The sequence below is a fragment of the Leptosomus discolor genome, chromosome 8 (genome assembly GCF_034619465.1).
Source record: "Leptosomus discolor isolate bLepDis1 chromosome 8, bLepDis1.hap2, whole genome shotgun sequence".
Lineage (NCBI taxonomy): Eukaryota > Metazoa > Chordata > Aves > Leptosomiformes > Leptosomidae > Leptosomus > Leptosomus discolor.
Window position 1 is genome coordinate 57342069 of NC_141398.1, and position 24308 is coordinate 57366376.

Sequence of the window (24308 nt, forward strand, 5' to 3'; positions counted from 1 at the left end):
ATAAAAGAAATTATCTTATATTTGAACCAGCAATATATTGATGAAAAGTGACCTTGCGAAGTCAAAGGAGAATGCTTTTTGGTGATGTAGCAGAACTGTGTGAAGAACTTTTATGCAACTTTTAACTAATTGTTATTTTATTGAACAGTAAAGTCCGATCTTTGTGTGTGCTGCGTATATAAACTTAAAATATGGAAGGAGACAGAAACAATGGAATGGAGACAGGACTAGACTCAGTCATGGAAGACCCCAGAGTTTGGTGAAGGCTAAATACGAGGTGCAATCTCATTTTTCTCTTTTTAGACAGGAACTTGTGCAATAAGTTACTATTTGTACTCACTGGGGCTACTAGCAATTACCTTGGTAACAGTGGTGACACTTCAAACTGTAATAAAATACGTTTCATGAAAATTAAACTGTATTGTTAAAATACCTCCCTATTTTTTTAAAAAAAGTTGAGATTTTAGTATACACAGGGCTGTTATTTTTAGAAAAGATCTGTACTGTGCTGTTAAGTCCATTAATTGACATAGCTAGGCTCAAGGGGAATCAAATACCATGGGATGAATTTCTAGCACTTTGTGAGCACGATGACACTTTTGAGACTAAATACGTGAAGGTCGAATAGTCTAGTCTATGCAAGAAGTCACTGTGATGCTTCGGAGCATAAACTTCAGAAGGTCTGTTCAAGGACTTTCTGTTCTAAGTCGTTTAAGGTTTGAATAAAAAAAAATGCTGTGCTCCAGTAGATTTTAACAAGTCAAAATGACACAAGATTTCTCCTGCTTTGTGTATTTGTTTCTACTGTATGTTTAATCATCCAGTCTTATTGTGGTAAACCTATTTGACATTACAGTTGCCTTTATTTAATTGCCAACAGTTTGTCATAGCGCATACTTTTATTTCTGTTACACCTTTAATTCACTCCTGGTGTAGTGTTAATTATTTTCCTTGGAAGAAATGTTTTAGTTTTGGACTCAAAATAATTTCTGTTAAGATTATTTCAAAGGGTTTGGAAAGGGTTAACAAAAAGACAGAAGATGACAACCACATTGTGAGTCTTGGAATTCTGGAAATTGCTTACATGGAGTTGTCGTAATTTGCAGCTTAGAAGAAGCATGACGGAGAGAAAAAGAGACGTTTACTTTATCTCCAGAAATTAAGTAAGTGTAGAAACGTAGCATGGATAAAGTCCCGAAAGACAGTGAAAAATCAGTAGTCAGAAGTCTGGTTTGAGATCCAACTTTACGAAAACGCAGCACAGGAATTGCTGCTGTTGTATGTTGTAAAACATCAAGTGAGAGCTCAGAATTAAGGGAAAGTGGTGATGGAGCATATCGTATACTGAGGAGGTGCCTTTACTAACATGCTTAATGCAGTAATTCAGTTGACTGAGATCTCAAAAAAAAAATAAACATCCAGTGAGAGACACTAGAACTGCTAATTATACCTTAAGATTAATAGTTTTAACAGGTAATGCTGTCATCAGAGCTGAATACCAGTGAAGCATTTCAGAAAGTTGCTGGGCTGAATGTAAGCAATAAAAACAAGAGACCATGAAATAAATTCTGTCTTTTGATGTGTCACTACATAGCAGACCCTTGTTGCTCCTTTGGGAGCTACATTAGAAATGTTTGACTACTCAGAAGAGACTTCTGCTGTGCTAATTTAGCTAATTTGAGGCTCATTGACTAAATCTTTCCTTATTGACACTTAATGTAAAGAGATGGTCTAACATATTAAGAGTTAGAAAGATGAGTTTTAGAGAGAGAAAACAGGTAATGAGAAACATTTTATTTTGGATTAGGCTGCCCTTGGCATATCTTTGTCATATACCTGTTTGCAAACTGTTTTTCCACTAAAATAACATGGAAACCATTCAGATATTTCCTTGTTTCTGTATATGAAATATATACCTTGTCGTTGTTGGCAAAGTAGAAAAAACAACTACACTGTTACACTGAAACAGAAAAGCTGCTAAATGTCTGTGATCTGGGATGTGCTAATCTGTTTAAATGCTGTTACCAGGAAGATCAGCTGTCTGAATTATAAAAGTATCTGCCATAGACATCTTCTTGGAAAAAACAACGGGCATAATGTGAAATTCAATAAAGCTGACTGTAGACAAAATCAGCAAAAACTCATTTAGTTCAGAATAACGGGGAAAGATAAACAGTGCTTTGTTACCTTCAGTGCTCGTATATCATTGTAACTGCTAAGGCCAGACGAAGAACACAGGAGTGAAATGAAAGCGAAGTGCTGACGGGGGATACTTCTGTGACACACTTAGCCAATTAGGTGTCAAAATTCAACCTTCATAATCTGACCGTTTGCAACCTCTTATGATGGTTTTGAGGAATATTAATAAACTCGCTTTAACTGACATATATGGTCAAACACACAGTAGGCAGCGAATCATGTAGATGGCATTTCCAGCACCCAAACCTTTTATCATCAGTATTGAAACGTGTTATCTTTGGCTTAGCAAGTGGAGTCAACCAAGTGTAGAGAAGAACATGTTGAGGAGGGAGCGGTGCGCTCCATGGAAGGCAGTTCAGCTCTGTGGGCAAACAGGCAGGTTCCTGTTGGCAAGGCAAGTGTATTGAGTGTATGAGAGGCTGCCAGAGATTGAGAAAGAAGAGAGAATTAGATTTAGCAGCAGAATAAAAATAAACAAATAAACATGAAAGTGATTCTGTAGGTACAGAAACAGGACACTTAACAGTTTATCATCATGGCATGCTCTGTGCTGGAAAAAGGGAATAACGGATATTTTGTACCATAACACAACGACTCGGCTGTGGGGGTTTTGCAGCTTTGTAGTTTGAATGGGTTTCGTACCACACAGCCCTTATAATTTGCTGTGCAGTCATCTAAATCCTATAAAGCAGATACAAAAAAATCTCATCTAGTTCTCTTTACCTGACTTACAGAGACTAACCTTTAAAAAGGTGAAATTCAAAATGCAATAGAATTGCACTTTACAAGGGTATGGCAAATACAGTATATAAAATATATCAATATTGTTTCAAATTTTTATGAGGAGAGCAATTTCTTTCCAGAATAAGCACATTTCTCAGAAAGAGTAGGTCCACTAGGAAAATCTTGCTTCCAAATTTTCAAATTTTTCTTTTCATCGACACCTAGATCCCTAGCGCTCTTATTCCCTTCTCGGACAGGGCTTTGAAGGCCTCCTGTCTGCAGCTCATTGCTCGAAAACTGACAGTGTAAAGAGGATGAGATGTTGTCCCAGCAATGCTGACAGAGCCAGAAACTTGGGCAGCAAGGCAGCAGTTTGCTGCATGCCCTCCAGTCCAGCTTGCAAAGTCCTCTATACAACTGCTCTTGTAATTGCTTGTTTTGTGGCTTTAAAATAGAGAAACCTGGTTGGTTACCTCTGTACTAGACTGGTATAAACTTGAATGATCCTTGACTTCTCAGACCTTTTCCTACTCATTTGTAGGAACAGATAAGTTAAGCAATAATAACAAAGAAAAATATACATATGTGTGATATATACCTGACATTTACACTGACCTTTAAATCTTATGCTTAAGCAAGTCCGTTTTTTTGTCACTGATGCATTTATAGATCTTGGATTTTTGTTGTTGGTCTGATTAGTTATGGCACTCTCTGACCCTGTTGCTTCTTGAGTCCTTCTGTGAGATGAAATTTGTTAAACTCTTACAACTTCCTACATGCTGTTTGGAGTTATTTTCAAGCAGTAAGAACAGTGAGCAGTGCTTGAATACTGCTAGGAGCTATTTAAAAGTGCAAAGCCATTTTTCATTTTTGCCTTTGTAAGTGTCTTTGTTGATTTTGTGGTGCAGTAAAGAGCCTAAAAATTCTGGCACAGCTTATGTCTTAATCCTTTATTTCAGTCCTACTTCCTTTCTTTTTGATTTTCTTTAATTTAATATTTTTGTGGTGATTAGACTTGATTGAATTTGGTGAATCCTGACATCTTCTCCCTCTCCCCACCCCTCCTCTCTTTTTGAGGGGCTCAACATGTGTTCTTTTGTGATATGGGAAGATTTTAATTAGTATTTGTATGATCATCCATAATACTTTTGGTCTCTGTGAAGTACACACAGCTTCATTTGAAGAGCTGTATTGCTCCGCAGATTTGAGGGATGTCCTTTACTTCTCATTTGTTCATTGAGGTTATTTTTGGAGTGGGAATTCTAATTTCAAAACTCATAGATAATATTTAACAGGAAGCATGTTTCAGAAGTAATTTTGATTCTATTTTTGTAGCTATATGAGAGACCCTTAGAAATATGCAGCTTTCTGTTGTGAGGATGCAGAAAATTATTTTCAGTTGTGTTTTTTGTGTCTATACAGCTGTAGAATAGTGCTTAATGGGGTAAAAATGAGACACTGAGAGGACAATCAGGTTTTCAAAGCTCTTTCAAAGGTGTTTTGATTTTAATAGGATATATTATCCGGTCTTGTAAGGCACTTTGAAAAATCACACTGTGCGCACGTTGGTAGCTTAATAACCTTTGTAAATCTAATTTTACATCACTTGCTCAGCAAGAGATAGAATTTAGCTATCAGTCTTGTATTTGGAGATCAAAAGACCTAGATTCAAGCTTGATTTAAACTTTGTCTGGTGGATGGCTTTGGTGAAGTCATTTCATCTCTATTTCTTCTCCCATCCTTTGCCGATCTTATTTATGTAATTGATTTTCTGTTGAAACACTCTGCTATATTGTGTCTGTTGGTTCCATCAGACCTATCGTAATTAATCGGGATGGTTACGATCAGTTTGAGTACCTCATACCTCCTTTATGCCCACCTTGAAAATGGGGATGATGAGTTTGAGCCTTTTGGAAAGTCCCTGTAAAGCTTGCGTTTCCACAGTCCACGGGTGCAGCAGGGTTTGCACATGTACCTGCAGCCCACGAGGAAGCTCTGCCAGGATGGCAGGACCTTGGCACAGCTACCAGCTGCCAACGCTGCCGGGCCCTGCTGTGTGCGGTATGGCTGGCGTTTCCAGCACACCAGAAGAGGGTTTGGTGATAACGCCAGTGTCTTTCATTCTCCATAACTAACCAGTTAAACACAGTTTTCTCCTGTCCAACCTGCCTGTTCACAGTGTAGTGACAGTGATGTCTATCAGAGGGACTGGATTTTGTGAGGGATGAATCTAGGGCATAAGATGGACTGAACCTTTGAAAAATTGCTGGATACTAGCATTTGATCTTATATGTAAACATATATATTTATATATATGTAAAAGTAAATATTCTATGAGTAGCAGAAGGGATCTGGCATGTACAAAGAATTGCTTCTTACAAATATTTGTATCTTAAAAATATGAAATCTTAAAATAGTACCAAGAACTCACAAGAGTAAATCTTGTCTGCTCCAAACTGACACAAATAACTGAAAATACCATTTACTGATGACCAGCTTTGCTTTTAATGTTTAAAAACTGTGGTAAAAAAAATGAGATTGTTATCCAATTTTTGGGTTTCTTTTTTGAAGAAGAAAACTTCTACAAAAATCCCAAAGTGGGTTTTGTTTTTGTTTTTTTTTTTTTAACGAGCTAAAAAACATCAAAATAATTTATTTAATTGGATTTAGTGTTGTCCTGCAAAAAAAAAAAAATGCTGAGCTTTATTTTGGTGTAAGATTTCTGTGAGTATGTATTTAATGATTCCTTTTTTCTGAGGTTTATGCCATCATTCTCTATAACTTTTCCTGTTTTCCTGCTCTATGATCCTGTTCACAGGAAAGGGACTATTCTATACTTACAGCAAAGAAAAATTTTCAGGACTTAAGTTCTACAAGAAAACATCACTTTTTCAGCAATATTGTGACCCAGAGACACGCAGCTGTGAAAGAAAATACATTTCTTGTGACTCTAGTAAAGTTACAGTATATACTTTCGATTAGTGAATTCATAATTGCTTAGTGCTATGGAGGGATTTAATATATTAAAATAAAAATATTCAATGCTTAGTATGTTAGCTTCATTTTAAAGCAATAAGCATATTTCACTGATGGCATTTTCTAGGCATATTCTGAAAAGTGAACTGCAAATCAAGAGGCATGCTGATGCTCGAAGACAGACTGTAGTACTGCCAGTACAGGATAAAGAACCCACAAAACTCCCAGTACTCTTATCACCAGTTTAATCATTCAATATTGTTTTCATACTCACAGTGATGGAGATCCAACTCCCTAGATGTAGTGGCTTTTCTGGGTTGTCAGTGCTGGGTGTTTCAGAAGGACAGATAATTTCTGATGTTATCTCAACCCAACCAGGGGTGCAGGTGCAATATGCTTTTGAAGGCTGGCCTTTACTGAACATAAACTGGCAAAGACCATGTGCTTTTCACTTCAAGGGAAAGTAGATATGAACAGCAGATATTCTCAATAGAAAGACTTACTGCACAAAAATTAATGTGGAAAATATACAGGAAGTTATTATTCAACTAAGGCAACTTTCTTGACTTGGGCTGGTTTTGTTTGAAGAAAAAACTTCTGAAATAACATGAGAATCTTGTTATGACTTATAGCCACATACTGATAAACGCCTCTGTTGACAGATTCAAATGCAAATTCAGCTTTGAAAAGGTAAAGGTTCTTATTAGTAAGGAGTGTATAAACTATGGAAATGCAGTTTGCCCTTCGATTTCTCCTCCTCTGTCCCTCCTTTCTCTCAAAAAGAAAGAAAAGAGGAGTTAGACTTGACAGATCTGTTTAGGAAAGATCTTATGAGAGCTGCAGCTGGGAAGGGCACAGTTGCAGGGACAAGTCAGAATTGCGTTAGGGGGGCACAAGACAACTCCTGCCACCAGTGTGCTACCAGACAGTCTCCTGGTAGACCATGGGACAACGTTCAGGTCGGTTCTGTAGAGTACACCTGAATTTGACTCAGCTTAGACAAGGCCTTCTAGGAAAAGTTAACGATATTCATCATCATTTCCTCTTTTCTCACGTGATCTTTTTCTATTACTTTGCTCTTATGGCTTCTCTTTCCACTCCTCAACCCCTTCATATTCCCCAAAAACTTCTAGTTTTGCTGTCCAATAACATTTAACTTCAAACACATAGCACAACAAACTTTATTAAACACATTTTATCTTGCTCATCTGTTGATGTATGGTCTTGTCATCAAGCATCAGACCAGTCTCTCCAGTTTGTTTTGCTCTTACTTCCCCAATGGAGAGTTCTGTACCAGTGTGAATGCATAAATTAAATCCCCTTTTCTTCCAAGTCTAGTAGGGTAAATAAATATATATTCATACTGTTACTGTTCTTTTTGCTTAATTAGGCTTAAGTTCCAAGAAATTTAAAAAATGTAAATCATATAAGGAATACCAGTTAAGTATTTATTCCTTGGTACTTGGTCAGAAGAACTTGCTATGTTACACTTCACAAACCAGAATATTATGACATTGACATTAACCTTTCAGGCTACTTATTAGACTAATGATTAAAAATATTAACACCACTACCTCTAAAACTACTGAGAAAAGAACACCTCTGACTGTTTATAATAGTAAATACTTTCTTTTCACAAAACTTCTATTAATGTGTCTACAAAGCCTTGCATCTGGTGTGATCAAAGAAGATGAAGTGACTCTTACCTAATGAAGATTTCATCCTTTGCCATTCTTTTGGGAGACAGAAGTCTTCGGGGTTTTTTGAATACTTTGTTTAATGAACACAGTTAAGAGGTAGTTATGCTAAGAAAACAGGAACTGTGAAACAGCTTCAGGGTAATTCTAGGATTGTGAGATATGTCAGTGAAAAATTTTATTTTAGTGAGGTCTTTGCTAAAGATTTTCAATCTTCCCCCTGGTTTGGAGGTGCAGAACAGTTACAGTTTGACGGGTCATTGCAAAGTATATGCTGCTGTCTAGGAGAACATCACTTAAAGATAGTTTGGGGCATGCCCTACTCATATGAGCCTTATTTTTTAATTTAGCTTTCAGTGGTTGACTTGCTGAGTAGCACTGGATAACAATGTAACCATAGGACTCGCCTGATATAGTAAAACCTAATGTTTAATTTGGAGAATGCACTAAAGTGAGCAGTGTTTAAGTCAATATTGTGTATACAAAGACCTCTACACTTGTTCTGAAAGAAGATGCTTTTTTGTATATTGGTTTTGATCTTTAATTTTTTAACTGAGGTTAGAAAAATGGTTAAAAGAATGAAATTATTTGAATTATTGGTCTGGAATCTTTGCCCATTGTTAATTCCTACAGTATTGCTTTCTTCAATTTGTAGACCATGTACAGTTACAGTCTCTATATTGCCCAACTTACTGTGGTTTACAGAGAAAAATTTAAGCATTCACAGAAGATTCAGTTGCTGGTTTAATTAGTTTTCTTAATGAAATCTATAGAGTCCTGAAATGCTTTAAAATCTTCATAGAGATTAATGTTTTGAAAGTAAATCTGTATTTTCTGTGATAGTAACTTCAGTGTTTTTGTGTAGTAGGGCAAGCATATATATATTATATATTATGCTGGGCCTAACCATTTGTACTGTAGTAATAGTGTGAAACTTTCTGGTTATTTTAACCAACTACATTTTGGTTGTTTCAACTAGAAGTATTGCCTGAAAAATTGCCTGGTTTTACATAAGCCCATAGCGAGACTGGATCACTATGTTGTGCCTTTCTATGAATTACATCACTTTTTAAAAGATTTCTTTCTGAAGAAAGGCATGAGACAACTAGCACCTGAAGGTTGATTAAAAAATTAGATTATATATTGCAAATGTCCAAGAAAATAAATAGAATAGAGTTTAGAAGCACTTCAAGTGAGGACTTCCTCGTGATAAACTGGTGATTACAAAGATCTAGCAGGAACTCAAAACAATCTTTGCATTTCTAAATCTTACGCTTTTCAGACATTGCATCTTCTTAAGAGAAGAATAAAGCAAAAGAGCTATGGCAGTTGTATAGTATGTAAAATGATTTACAGCTTAGGATAAAAGAAAGTCTGCATTTAGGAAACTCTGTAGTGCTCTACGCTTTCTTCCAATAGAGTTTTTCCAACAAAATATGTTAGAGAAAATACATGTCTAAGACAGATACCTGTCTTAAAATAAAAGCTGAGACACTTCTTCACCTCCAATCTTCATGCATATGAAATGTACAGGAGAATACAATGGTACCTATAATCACCAGGCTCCAGGCTTTCAAAAGTCCATGTACTGGACGTTACCTGAAAGGAGATGTTCAGTGTCTTCATACTGCAACGATCCTTTCAGGCTGGAACTGCTTATATTTCACTTGTTGAAAGTATTGCAAAATGGCATGTTATTAGAAGGTTACATGACTATTTCTAGAAACCAATAAAATTAGAGTAATAAATTGTATATTTTTAAGGAATCGTAATCTAATTTTTTAAGTGGATGCATTAGTAAGATAAAGATTCTTTAAGATGCTCCTAAGAGTACTTAGATTGGTTAATTAATCCCTTCCCACCTAGGCTTGAACTCTAAACTAAATTCTCCCATTGCAGGTAGTGGTGACATTTTTTGCCATCACCTGTACAACCTTGCTGAGGTAATCAATACACTGTCAGCAAAATGTTTGAGAGAGAGTTATGCATACCTGCTAGAAACAGTGTACTTTGGTTTTAGGTCCTCTCCCTCCATCTATTCTTGTGCCATATAAAAATCAGCCTATGTTTTATTCATATTTTTAAACCAGGAAAATTTAATTGTAATTAGTTTCTGTGTCTGAATTATTGTCTTCTCCGAGCTGTTTTAGGTAATTGCATCAAATTTTTACTAAAAACTTTCACTATAAAAAGAAAGTCTTTACTATTTTACGATCTGGAGGTGGCCAAATATTTGGGCTTTTCCTTATTGGGAAATTGCATGCATGAAGGATCTGTAGGTCGGTTGCCTTTCTTTCCTATCAATCCATGCTTAAAAACTGATGATAAATAAACCTAACAAGTATTATCAAAAATAATGTGATTAAAGCTGGGAATAAACAAAGCCAGCAGTGGTCCGTACCTATAGATACCTCAAAGGAACTGGGCTTGGGGCAGGTGGTGCTGTAGCAGTCTCTGGCACTGGCACAGTGCTCCCTTCAGAGGTTTGAGGGTTCCCCCTTGCAGGAGGACACACCTTCCCTCGCCCTTCCTCACATCCTACTCGCCTGCTTTTCCCGCCGTGGGCAGTCGACCTCGGTGGCAGCAGTAGTGGTGTGAAAAGCTCACGGGTGGAGATGAGGACAAAACACCTGGGCAGCGCAGTGCCCTTCCCTACAGCTGGTTTCCCAGAGGCGCCACCAGTTTGGCTGAGGGGCTCAGCTGTGCTGGCCATGGCAGGGCAGCCCCTCACCTCACAGAGGCCCCGCTGCCAACAGCCGGCGCTGACACACGAGGGTCCTGCACGCTCTTGACCAAAGGGACCTCGTGCTTCGGGAAAGCTGCTGGTTTCACACACAGAAATTTTTTTTTTTTTGGCTGGGTGAAGCTGGGTATGAGAAATGTGCAGAGAAACCATCTGTTGAAATGACTGGAAGGATCCTGTGAGAAACGTTCCTATCAGCAACAAATTGGAAATCAAAATTAGGAGACAGTTAATGACTAAAGAACCTGTATTAGACTTTGAAGATAATTAAGTACTAAAATATATTCCAGATTTACTTATGAAAAACTTTAAATTTATGATGTAATTTTGTGTGGGCCATTGGCTTGCTGGCTACACAGTAAAAACAGACATTTATATTCAGAGAAGGAAGGTGGCTATCTAGAATTGTTTCACCAAAAGCAATAAATGAATGAAAACAACTGTTCTGTGAAGAAAAACCTTTGAAATTACTTTAATGGTAAGAATGAGACTGGTTACCTTTTCCTGTAAGTGTTGTTGCTGACTGCAGAGTGGAAGGAATCGAGACTACATAAAATAAAGCAGAGTGCTTAAAACAGGTTTGCCCGGCTTTGAATGAGCTTACTAAACTTCTGGTAATACCATTGTATTTGAGGTGAGGAGAAAGATTCTCACTTCAGATATGGTGAGGGAAATTGGATGGGAAGTCAAGAAGTCCCTTTTGAGAAGGGAGAGTATTGAATAAGACTTTGTCTAGACAAACAGGCTAAAATCTATTACTGCCTGCATTTTTCAGTTCTATATTGCTTTTCCCTGCTTTATTGGTGTGCTTAATTTTATCAGCGTTTCTCAGCTATGTGAGAAGCAATAGCCAAAGTCTGCTTTGTATCCTATCATGGAGACTTGTGTTGTGAGGTGTAACAGTTCTCATAAACCCTTGATTATCCGATGTAATTTGCATGAATACTTTCTTCAAAAATGAAATTGGGATTTAGCCTCAAGTGTTTCTGAAAATATGATTGGTTAGATTATGATGAACATAACTTCATCATTATGAGCATGATTTTATGACTTTTAAGTTGGAACACTGAAAGCATAGTCAATCTTGTCAGGTTTTCACATAATAAATAGCTACAGAGCTCTGCAGACTTTTTTTTGTTAATTTGTCCAAATCCGTCTTTACACTTACCGCCTTTCCTTAGAGTTACGTTGTTATAATCAGGTAGGAGCTTAGATACTTTCTCAATGTTCAATTACAATCTCTTGCTATCAGAAGAATGAATGCAATATCTTTCATACATCAGTCAGGTTTTACATTAAAATTAAATAGGCTTTCCTGCCTTTCTTCTTTATTGAAAGACTGAAATCTCACTCATAGTTAGGCACAATCTAATTTTCCACCTGGTTTTATTTACAGCCTGTTTGAAGTAATTTGGTTTTTGTGCCAATATTGTCTTTTACTTGAATGCTTCCTTCTCTTGCACTTCTTGTTGGTTTGTTGTTTTTTTTTTTTTTTTAAGTAACAGTATACTTTTGTTACTGTTTTGTTGTTTCTTTGCTTTATGTGGATTTTTTGTTTTGTGGGTGATGGGTCTTTCTGGAATTTTTTGTGGTTTTGCTTAGGCAAGGTAAGATATAAAGCAGCTTCTTTAACAAACTAGTCATGTAAAGATAGATGGTCATAATTTCGGTGCTTCAGGCTTTCATTTTGAAAACACTGTAGAAGAGTGGGTTTAAAAGGATCTGGTGAATTATCCCATAATGCTTAGGACAAACCTGGAAATAATTGCACAAAGATTAATAAAACGAAGTCCTCTGTCATGTTAATAAAATGAAGCAGAGATAGTGAAACTGTTCTTATGGACGTGTCATGCAACTTTTTTGGCCAGTTGGTCTCAAACGCAGCGAACTTGGCAATGATAAAGTAAATCTATTTCAGTCATTAATAAGAATCTCTTATTCTCTTCCTTAATTTGTGCAAGTCTGGAAAAAAGCCCTGGTGTTAGATCAGCATTTGCTTTAGATGACTTACAATTTTGATAAAAGAAGATGAAGTAGTTTTTTTAAATTTAGCAAAGCCTTTGTTCTTTCTAGTGAGCAGTATAGTCACTTAATATTGAGAGATAGATTAAGAGCAAATTATCTTGAATTTGAAAATGAATTTGCTGGAATTTCATAGAGAAATATTGCTATTCTTCCATTTCCCAAAGCAATTAACATAGTTTTGATGAGTCAACTTTTACTAAGATAAAGTGTCCAGCTCTGGAGCCCTCAGCACAGGAAAGACATGGACTTGTAGGAGCAGGTCCAGAGGAGGGCCACAAAAGTGATCTGAGGGACAGAACACGTCTCCTGTGAAGGACTTGGAGTACTGCTGGACAAAAAGCTGGACATAAGCCAGCAATGTGCGCTTGCAGACCAGAAGGCAAACTGCATCCTGGGCTGCATCAAAAGAAGTGTGGCCAGCAGGTTGAGAGAGGTGATTCTCTCTCTCTACTATGCTCTCATGAGACCCCACCTGCAGTGCCCCAGTACAGGAAAGACATGGATCTGCCCGAGCGGGTCCAGAGAAGGGCCATGAAGGTGCTGGGGGGGCTGGAGCACCTTCCCTGTGAGGGCAGGCTGAGAGAGTTGGGGTTGTTCAGCCTGGAGAAGAGAAGGCTCTGGGGAGACCTTACAGTGGCCTTCCAGTGATTAAAGGGGGTTTATATGAAAGATGGGGACAAACATTTTAGCAGGGTCTGTTGCAACAGGACAAGGAGTAATGGTTTTAAACTAAAAAAGGATAGATTTGGACTAGATATAAAGAAGAAAATTTTTACAGTGAGGGTGGTGAAACACTGGAACAGGTTGCTCAGAGAGGTGGTAGATGTCCCATCCCTGGAAACATTCAACCAAGGTCAGGTTAGACAGGTAACCTGATCAACGTCTGAACAAGCTGATCTAGTTGAAGATGTCTCTGCTCACTGCAGGGTGGTTGGACTAGATGACCTTTAAAGGTTCCTTCCAACCCAAACTATTCTAAGATTCTTTCTGTCAGTAGAAAGAAAAATGTGTCTAAAACTGTATCTAGCTTTAACGTTGTTCAATAATAAGACTGCATTTTCCTTCCTAGCCCCCATCACATTATATCAATCCTAAGTTTTCTACATTGACTTTAGAGTACGAAGTTAAACAAGCCCTGGAAATTGAAGGGGCGTGTGCTGCCATAAAGCTTCAGCTGTGCCAATGCCACATGAATCAGTTGTCTTCACATCAGAATATTTGTTTGCTTTTAAGCTGTTAAGCTATATATCTAGTAAAAAATACGGCTTGAAAAGGCTTGCAAGAACAATTGATAGAAAAGTGAGGATAAACAGTGAGTAGATGTTAAAATGGACTTTGACACTATTTACAAATAGTGTATGTGAGTAGGTAGTTTACTCATAATAAATACTCCTACTCACACCCAGCACATTGACTTATAAAAGTGGAACGTATTTATAAGCATAACAAAATACAGAGAGATGTGATAATAAGCCATCCATTTTAACAAGGAGTTAGAATTCTGACCTAATTCTTTCCCGGTAGGATTTATTACGAACTTATAAATAACTTACAGGTATAAGGCATGGCAATGAAGAAAAAATGAAGAGTAAACAAAATGCTCAGACACTTCCAGCCCCTGCTGCTGCCTCTTTCTCAGGGAAAGACTTGAAGAGAGTAATATTAACGTCTGTGCTCAGGTTCATTTTCTGGCTGGCTTGACTCCATTGAAGAGTTGAGTCCAGGAATGGGTGGGGTGAGTGAAAATGATGGCTTTGTGTCCGATATGTTTATTGCTGTATTTTACTGATGTCTCGGTGAGGAGGGAGGACTGCAGGTATCGCGTGCAATTGCAATCTAAATTGACCTTTTCTGTTACCTAAGAAGTTTGGCATGGTTTGCCCTAATGACTAAGTTTTGGTAACTCATTGTGACTTTCCATTGCAAGTGGATTGGAGGGTTGAGATATACAGTATGATTTTTCTGTCCAGTTTTTGGAAGTACAAGAAGTCCAGACTTATTCAGCTGCTTATGTTGGCTTTATGTTCACCAGGTGCTTTCATACCTGGGGTTACGAATGTGCATATGTATATATGCCTGCTTATATAAGACTGCAGATGTTTTTCTGTCCTTCTGTAACTTATTAGAAAAGCTGGAGTACTGTCAAAATTACCTAAGATAATACTTCATGCCATCATCATTGAGAAAATGTATGTCTAATGCATTCTTACCTTTTTTTTAAAAACAAGAAAGCTTTTAACTGAACATTAGGAGATATATCGATTATACTGTGATAGATCTATACGTGTCCACTATAAAAGTGCTTGAAAAAAGAAAAGAAACAAATTCTAACCAAATTTTTACATGATTAGTAACAAGTTTACAGGGGGTCTTTTCTTCTTATGCTCTAGTCATTTCATTCTTCAGGGAATATGGCGTTTTCTAGCTGCCAAGGGGTATCCTGATTTGCCTGTACAGCTGTCTTTCTCTTTTGCTTAGACTGGAAATCTGCTCTGAGCCTAGTCCAAAAGAATGGGCTGCAAGTGGTATCCTTGACAGGGTCTGGCTGCAGCAACACTGATCTCAGGAGCTACTTTTTCTTATACTTCGCTCACTGTCATAGTGAGCTAATGAATTTACCTCTCTTTTTTTTTTGTTTTTTTTTTTTTTGTTCATACAGCTTGAAGTTGAGGTCACAGATATAAGTGGAAAAACCATTGATGGTCCAGTCCGCCTAGATATTTCTGTTATTGATCAAAATGATAACAGGCCAATGTTCAAAGAAGGACCCTACGTTGGTCATGTCATGGAGGGATCCCCTACAGGTAAGTCCGTGCCAATCATATTTCTAGAAATAATGCCCGAGCAAATTCTGTGTTGACAAATGCATGATTATCATACTGTGCAACTTTTCTTGCTGATTTTGTGGTTCACTGAATCCTTCCCCCACATAAAGAGGTTGGGGCAGCCCTTTCGGACAGCATGTAATGATTTTTGAAAACCAGTCAAGTCTGCAGTAAAAAAAAGAAAAAATAACATAACGTAGTTTGGAATGAAAGCTTCGATTTAGGTTTACACTTTTTTTTTATTTGTATCTGGAATCAATGAAGACAACCCCTAGGATATGATTAAGATTCAGACAAAATAACGTGTACAATTTCTCTTCAGAGTTGGAATTCTACCTTTTTCTCTGTAAGGTTAGCTGCTGGAAGGGTTATTTTTTGTTTGTTTGTTTCTATAGCATGAAGCTAGGTAAAAAATAAGAATTAATAGAAAATACATTATGAATATGCTAATATTGTAAGGCAGATTGAAGTATTGAAGAATGTTACTTCTGTAAATAGAGATACAACAAAATTGTAACAAAATAAAAACACACTTTGGGAATTAAAGTTAGTAACAAAAATGTTCTGATTAAATTCACTGTTGATTTTGTCTGATGATAAAATTCTATAAGAATTAGATATTGTTCCAAATTTCAATTTGGGTACAACCATCTTAGCTAAACTCTTCCTGCAAATGAAGGCTGAATTAGTTTTCTTCAGCTGTTGTCATCAGCTGTTGTGCTATATTATTGTAGTTATTAAATAGATGTTGCATTCCACTTGAGAAGTATTCCACTACATTCACAAGCGGCAGTAGTACGATCAGATTATGCTATGGAGTTAACCTGGATCTTGGTGAACAGAATCTAAACCAGTAGAAACTCCTATTAATATCAGTGTAGTGACAGTGATTTAATTGAGATCAGAGTTGTGGCTTATATATTTGTATGTTTTTCTGTCTGTCATTGATACTAGGCTTTATCCTCCTTATGCAGCTGAAGCTGCGAGTATAGACGTAAGGTTTTGGCTGTATAGGCTTACTGAAATTTTTTTAAATGAAAGCTGGAGTCTAGTATTATATTTTTATGAATATTTAATATTTATTGAAGCTTAATGTGGTGACATGTGCTTTGTTTACTCTGAACAAGGATACACATTACCTTTCACTTCCATGTATTACATATTGATAGGACTAGAAGTTATTCTTTGTCCTTATTTTATTATTTATGACGTTTCCAGAAATCATGTAACCTTTTCAGTGAGTTTGCATTTTCTCACATAGTTGCCATTGTTTGAAAACCTGTAGATATGAAATTGATTATTAGCTGCTCCTTCGTCAGATTAAAAAGTGTTTTCAGGTAAATGTTTGTTTGCCTTACTTGCGACAAGCATGTCATGAACCAATTGACGATCTTTTCATTCAAACAAGAAATGTGTTTCATACTTGTGACTACAGCTGCAAGTGGAACACTAACTCTTTTCTTTTGTAGGTGTCTCATACATTCTTAATTTCTTTCAGATATTGATCACTTATTCAGAATTCAAAAGAAACTTCCTTAGCCAGTCCCATTTCTCATTCCCCTTGTGGTGTAAAAAACAAGAGTTTCACAATTAACTGAGAATATATTGTTAGCAAATGTCAGAGATTCCTTTGCACAACCACTCAATAGTATGTAGCAGAGTGTGACTATAATCAGGTCAAGGGACCACCTTTATTAAGTTTTCATTTAAATTACAGCATCTTCTTGTCATGTCCATTTAGATACACATTCCTAGACCACTGAGTAGGATGGTGTAGTATTAGTAGTTTCACAACCCCTAAATCCAGTATTTCAGTAAAAGAAAGTGGTGCCAAACAGCTCAAACTCCACAGTGTTTAAGCTTTATTCCTGCCGGTAGTGTATGAGCTGCGAGTTCCTGCAAGTCTTTCAGTGGCCTCATCTCTCTCCATCAAAGCAGAAGTTTGCACCTCATGTACCACATGCCCTTCCCAACAATATTTAGTCTAATGTTCAGCTTTGACTGTTAGTTCCAGGGTAGGGGGCAGTATTTAACTGTTATCTGCTATGCGTTCTTTCTTTACTCGAACTCAATGCCAGGTCTCTTTTGTCTGCCATGGGTTTTGGTTTTGTTTTGGTTTGTTTGTTTGTTTTTAAACTGGCAGTTCCCTATTTTTGCTTAGCTATAAGCCATCCTTGCTTTTCCTTTTTTTCATTCCTTATATTGAAGTCTATGCTTCTGATTTAGTAGACATGTTTCTCAGTCAAACTTGCAGTGAATTCTGTGATTGTTTTCATCCATCTCCTCTTGCAGCCCTTTGGTATTTATCCATGTAGTTTTTGACATTTTGATTCTTACCTGTTAGTCAAAGTTTGAATAATTTTTATCAACTTTATCTTTTTCTTATCCTCTCCCTCTTTCCCCCAGGTATTCATCCGATTAAGCTTCATAACCTCATTTTCCTGGTGTCAAGAACACCAATACTTGCAAAATTATTTTGTGCAAAGGTGAACCTGTAAACTCAGCATTAGCTAGAATCTGTCATAGCTCTCTATGCAAATGGCACCCAGTCAACCAAGATTTCCTGTTGTTTACATCTGTTTTCCATAGTTCTTCAAATTTTATGGTATATATCTTACAATTATTCATCAGGTTCTGCTGTTGCTCTGCACAGCTTGATAGAGATCTTTATGTGCGTATGTTTGCATCTACGATTCCTGATTCCTTCTTTTTGTATTGTATTGTATTTCTTTCCTGAAGTTCCAAAAGAAAGGCTTTGCATTATATACATCAACTTACTTCCTATCACAGACACCTTCATCTTCATTCAAGCTCTGAATCAAACCCATTAACTGAAATAGTCTTCTGCTGAAAAATAAAAAATGCTCCTATAGGTACTTTTGATCTGTCTTCGTGATCACTGGGTCAAAATGTGGATGTCCATGGATTCCAGTAATTCAGTGATGAGCGATGTATAATTTTGTAGAGAAAGATATAGATATACTGAACTGTGTAACTTGCCTGAAGGATTTTGAGGCCTTGTTAAGGGATTCAGATGATATTATCTTGCTTTAAATTATTCATTGCTGGGTTCCTGTGTGTTTTCCTGTGGGGCCATAATTTTAGTAGTCACAAACCCAGTGGAATTTGCCTAGTGACTTTCCACTTATTTAGTGACTCTAAAATTACACTTATACATTGTCTATTATTCATCAGAAATATCAGAGGTTTACTAATGAATAAATCTTGGAGAGAGTTAGCATCACAAATTTATATATATAAATCTTAATATTCAAGTGAATGTTTATATTGGACTTCCTTGATGTTGCTGTAAGACACATGTTCCAGCCTTTTACTGTTTTCCAAAATGACTGTTTTCCTTAATGATTTGAAGGTTGAGTTCCTTTATTAGGGAAAGACACAGAAGTTACTGTATTACTAAGGCCATTCACTCTTTTTTGTGTGTGTGTGATTTCTGAACCGACAGTAAACGCCACTGATTATTTGGACATCTACAATTTGTGTGTCATCGTTTTACTAGAAGGGCAAATACCTGGGCGTAATTACTGAGAATATAAACATGTATATGAATAAATATTCATTTGAATTTCAAACTAGGGCTTGCCACAGCTTATAATTAATGAAAAAAATATGAGTAGTAGGTGATACAGTAACATATTTCTCTCCTGATACATTTTTCCTGAGAAATTTCATGATGTAGTTAGTCACAGTTAATTAGTTGGTTTCATGGAAAATTGTCATATTCCTGGAAATAGCCTAGAGTCAAATTCTAGTGAAAGTACACTCAAATGCGTGCTTAATGTAACCATAGATGTTTTCAGATTTCTATTAGGAGATCTTTTCCTGTTCCTGGACAAACTGCAAACTTGGAGGCTGTTTATTTTTATTACAAAAACAAAGATGACTGAAAAAAAAAAAGACAACTAGTAGATAAAGAGTATGCTTTTTTAAAAAAAAAAAAAAAAAAAATTGTAAATTCTCTTATTTCTGTAGGAGACTGAAATCACCATGTATATACCATGAAAGTAGTAGTTGAGCCCAATTCAGGGACACCTACGGCATTTTTTCTACTAACTGTAATGAGTTTTGTGTTAACTGATTTCTCACATTTTTGTTTTCTAAGTTATGAGCCAGTTTATTCCCTACAGATCTCTGATCTGTCCAGCTGCCAACTCTAGGGTTTAGGAGCTGTGTCCTGCTGCAGACCTACCTCAGTACATTAATGAGAGCAACTGTAATCTTATGGATCACATAGGCACTCAGAAACATTTGGAAGTCTCAATCTTTAAAGGTTGGAAAGTGGAAGCTGGTTAAACAAACTTGGCAGTCATCTCATTTCACTTGCTGGAGGCATTTAACAGAAATAATTTTAAACACATTTGACATTATGTGACTTGTAACAATATGCTGCACAAGCCCAGTGGGGTAAAATCTTAACTGCAGTGATTGGGAAAATTGCTTGAGAATTGCATTTAAAAAAAGTAACATGTTTTCCATGGTGCACAATAGCCTGAATGCATTGCATTCAAGCGAAGGAGTGCCAAACCAGGACTGATAAATGTCTGTAAATAATTGCTACAAATAAAGGAACATTTGAAGACATTTAGAGAGGAAACATAACGAATTAAGAAGAGTAGCCTAAAGCATTGTTTAGTATCATAAAATAATAATTTGTAAAAATTGATAAAGCATGAGGAAGGGTCTGAAGCACTAAGTATTATTGATAGCTAGGCATTGTATACTAGTACATGGCTATGATTCAGACAAATGAAAATGGATTCTAAAGATGGTGGCTTCTTATCAAGAACAACCTGCCAGGATAGGGCTTTTTTAATGCTTAATCTAAGAACAACAGAAAGTTTAGTACACGAATATCAATAAGACTGGGTATGATAAATGGGAATCAAAAGTTACCAGGAAAGGTAAACTACAGGCAGGCTGGCCTAGCAAAGTAGCAAGGGAATATAAGGCATCTTTGTCCGATATGCAGCTGTTGTCATCCTGGATACACTCCAGATATTATGGTAGTATTTCGGGACTGTGATTTTTTTTGTTCCTTGCAATCCCTGCTGGTTTATGGAATAAGAACGTTACCAAAGCTGTAAAAGTAATAAAATTGCATTGAATTTGGTGAGCTCTCCAGGCCTACTTCTTCCTTTAGACCTATAAATTCAACAATATGGCTGCATTCAAGAGAGGGTTTTTTTTAACCAAAAGATTAAAATTTAAAATAAAATTAAAAAAAAAAAAAAGAATTTTCACAAGGAGCCATCAGAAGGGAATAGTAAAGGATATAGTTTCTTTTTATCTAGGTAAAAGCAGCATCTGAAGTTTCCCAATGGTTTTTGATTCTGCATGTGTCAGTGTTAAGATGGTACTTCGATCTTTTTTGTCACAACAGTTACTGTGTTCTGCATATACATACGTTTTTCATGTTTGTGTTTTGTTGGTTTTTTTTTATTATTATGCATTGCACTTATTTTAAAAATGAGAATACACTTTCTGGAAGATTAAATTGGAGGGGTAGTTCAGGATATCAGATCCTAAACAGCATGAAAACCGAAATAGTGTCAACATCAACACCTCCCTAGAGTAAGCACTAAGCAACAGGTGATGGTCCAGGTCTAAAGTAGGATGTGAGCTGCATATATTCATTCTGCTGATGACTCTCAGTGTGCTGAATTTTACTCAAAGTACAACGGGGAGATCTACAAACCTTTTGAGAATTCCATGCAGAAAATCTGCAATAGATTTAGTGGAATGCAACCGTTGTGTAAAACTGTTTCACCAAACAAAATGCTTCCTAAGCAAAGTAGGCTGGGACAAATACTTGAAAAACAATTTGAGTGTAGATAGAGTTCATGACTGTAATGAGAATAAAATATGGAAATTTTGAATAAGAATTGCAGAAAAATGTAATCGAAGCAAAGAGGTACATTTTGATGGGTCTCAAAGTGTACTTTAAGTAAAGGCACATGCTTGAAATACTGCTGACACTAATGATGGTCTCAAAACAATGAAAAAATGAGGTCAAGACATAACAGAAATGGTTTTCTGCTTACAACGTATAAGGAAAACAAAATACTTACGAATACTTTTTTGACATTTCTTGTAATAAGAGAATTGTGATAAACTCTTTGGGGTATTCAGCTTAAAAAAAAAATAGTATTACTACTGTGTTTAACAAACAAAATAAGAAAAAAGATTTAAGTTTCATATGATGTAAACTTGCACGTATACATTGTAGAAATGCTTTGTATGATATATGAATATTGGTGCATTTTAATACTAGAAAGTAAAATATTGCACTGTGTTGTAAATTTTAATTATAGGAGTCTCACTACATCATAAAATAAATCCTTAATAGCCCGCCTGCTAGACCCTGTCTTGGTCCCTGTTGGGTGGTATGATCTTCTAACCCTGAGAAATGTATTTTTCCCATCTTGTATTTATTAAACTGGTATGATCTAAATCACATTTTTTCTCTCAAGCTAAGCAAAAGAAGATTTCATCCTGACTTTTTTATTTGTTCTTTTTGTTTAAAAACGAACAAACAAACAAAAACTTGTGAAGATATGGTTTAGCTTTATATCCTGTGTGTAAACCAGAGCTCTGACTAAAAGAATTGTTAAAAATTTAAGTGCTCATTACAACCTCTCTTATGGATAGTGCTTTAACAGTTTTTGAAGATCTATCTATCTTTTCAGTCTCTGCCTGTTGGCTGCTAAAGGTATGTAGTGAGTGAGCTCATTATTTCATATGAAAATATTATTTTTTTTTTTTTTTTAAATCAGCAGTAGAAAACTTAGAAGTATATATGGGTCTGAAGTGCAAAGCTGAAATGTCTCAGTAAATCCAGCTCAAAACTATCTGAAATGTTTGAACCTGAGCTTTTTTGACTCAGAGCAATGTCTCTTGCAGCAATACTTTGATTATAGAGGAGGTTTGAAATGTCAAATATTACACATTTAATTATGAAGACTTATTGCTATGCGTTGTTGTGGAAAACAAAAGTATAAGTTGGTTCAAAGAATTTGATAAATCCATGGAGAAAAAGTCATAACTAACATAATAGTACTTAATGAGACTGTAGCCTAGGAAGCCTCTGAGTCAAAGGAAGCAAAAGAATACAGAAAAGTCTGTCTTTGGAAAAACAAGCCTCTTTCACGTAGCTTTGCCCTAGTCCTCTGCTGGAGATGGGATACTAGGCTTTGGGTACAACTCAGCATAGCAGTTCTAACGTTCTTCTGCGTACAAACGTGTGTAGTTTTGCATGTACTTTAAAAATTGTTGGTGGCAAACTTTCAGCAATATTTTCTTAGCACTAGTCATCTGCATTTCAACAAAAATATGCTCGCTGCCTCGAAGTATTTTGTAATTTAGCCTGTAAATGCCACAGATGTGAACTAGGTAGAACCATCTGAAATGTCAATATTTTAATTTTCAAACAGAAGCCAAGTAGAAGCCACTTGGCTAATTGTGCACAGCTGCTTTGCATATCCCAGTCGGAATTTGTTCTCAGATCTGTGTGGGGTAAAATATAGCTGTATCTGAATCTGGTTATTGTGTGTATGTATATATGTATATATTTATATGATATATATGATATGTATATATATTACAGAGAGATGAATATGTACAGACACACAAATACTTACCTGATCCTTTCGTAGGGCTTAGGCATCCTGGTATGTTCCAATTATTGTATATGTCCATCATAAAAAGAAAAGCTATGTATTTATTAATAATGTCGTGTATTATGGCAGGCAAAGATGTAGATCCTATCTAATTTGCATGTGTTTTTTTGGAAGAAGTTGAGAGGAATAACCCAATAAAGTATTATCCAGTAATTGACAGGTGCCCAGCCGTGCAAGTGTCGTTAAACCAGTACATTTTGAGCAAATTAAAATAATCTCATGTGTAGCAATTAGCGGTTCACTCAAACTGACTATGTGATACAAATGTCTGGAAGCAGGAGTCTGCAGTTCACTCCAGGGTTCAATTATTCTTGATTTTCAGCAGAAATAGGTTAGACTTAGAAGAGACTCTGGATCAGCTTAGGTGCACAGGTCAGAATTACTGGCCTGTTTGTGAGGACTAGAAATGATGAGCCACCTACTTCTTCATCCACAGACAGAAAATTCCCTTTGACTTTCTTCTTTTTACTGCACTGCTGATTTGTTTGCTCACTATTCCTCCTTCTAAAATGAGCTTTCCTCTGCTCTTCTGTAGTTACAATGTTATACCAAAAATTAGTCTTATGGCTGGATCAGCGTTAATGCCTAATGTTAAAGGTTTATAAAAGCATTATAGTCTCCTTACCTTGGATCTTTCACGTAGTAAAATATTCATACTTACGCACACAGAGCAGTGAAAGCAATAATGGTTAGCTCTTTTGGCTCTTTTTACATTATAGCCCAGGTTCATTAAATAAAAATAAGTATGTTTCGTAATTAAAGAACAAATGAATTTTGTAAAAAAAAATGCTGGGGTCCTTGCTGGGTACTGAAAAACAACGTCTCTAGTGAATGTGTGCAATTCAGTATGTAATTCTTTGCAAAGGGAAATTTATACATTAATAAATTTACCCAGTAGCTTTTGCACCTGTTTTGTGCACCTACTTCTGTCCTTTCAGAAAAAAGAAGGATGAGCTTCAAAGGTTCAAGGAGTTTGGACACATGAGACAACCTCACCCATTAATCAATTACTTTAAAGATACTGTAGTGCCAGGAAAACATTATCTGAAAAAATGCATCACTGTGTGGCACACTGCAGAGGAGGAGTGTGCCGCAGCACTCTTGATGGGCTTTATTAGTGGTATAAAACCTCAGTAAATCACCATTTCTGGATACGGCGTTCCATGTTTGCAGGCCAGGAGCCCTGCAGGCTATACGGCGAGTGGTGCTTTCAGTCAGTTGACTGTCAGCATCCACACCACTATATTTCATTCAAGCCCTTTGAAGTGCATGAAAAGGGTGATAAATCCTCACAACTTGCTATCATATGCCATAAATTTATTGTATGATTTGGAGGCTGATGGCAGTAGATACAGTAGTGGAAACCCTACACCCCCTTCCCTGTCCTCTCACTCAACTGGACATAAATCCTGGAGTTGTGGTC

General features: G+C 36.5%; 1 protein-coding gene across 1 annotated transcript in view; it reads left to right on the top strand.

Moving 5' to 3' along the window:
* The window catches only part of CDH13 (cadherin 13), a 398743-nt gene that overhangs the window by 177161 nt on the left and 197274 nt on the right, over nucleotides 1–24308 (top strand). The window contains exon 6 of the mRNA XM_086468834.1: nucleotides 15023–15167. Coding sequence (XP_086324960.1) covers nucleotides 15023–15167 — 145 coding nt within the window. The remainder of the gene's footprint in view (nucleotides 1–15022; nucleotides 15168–24308) is intronic.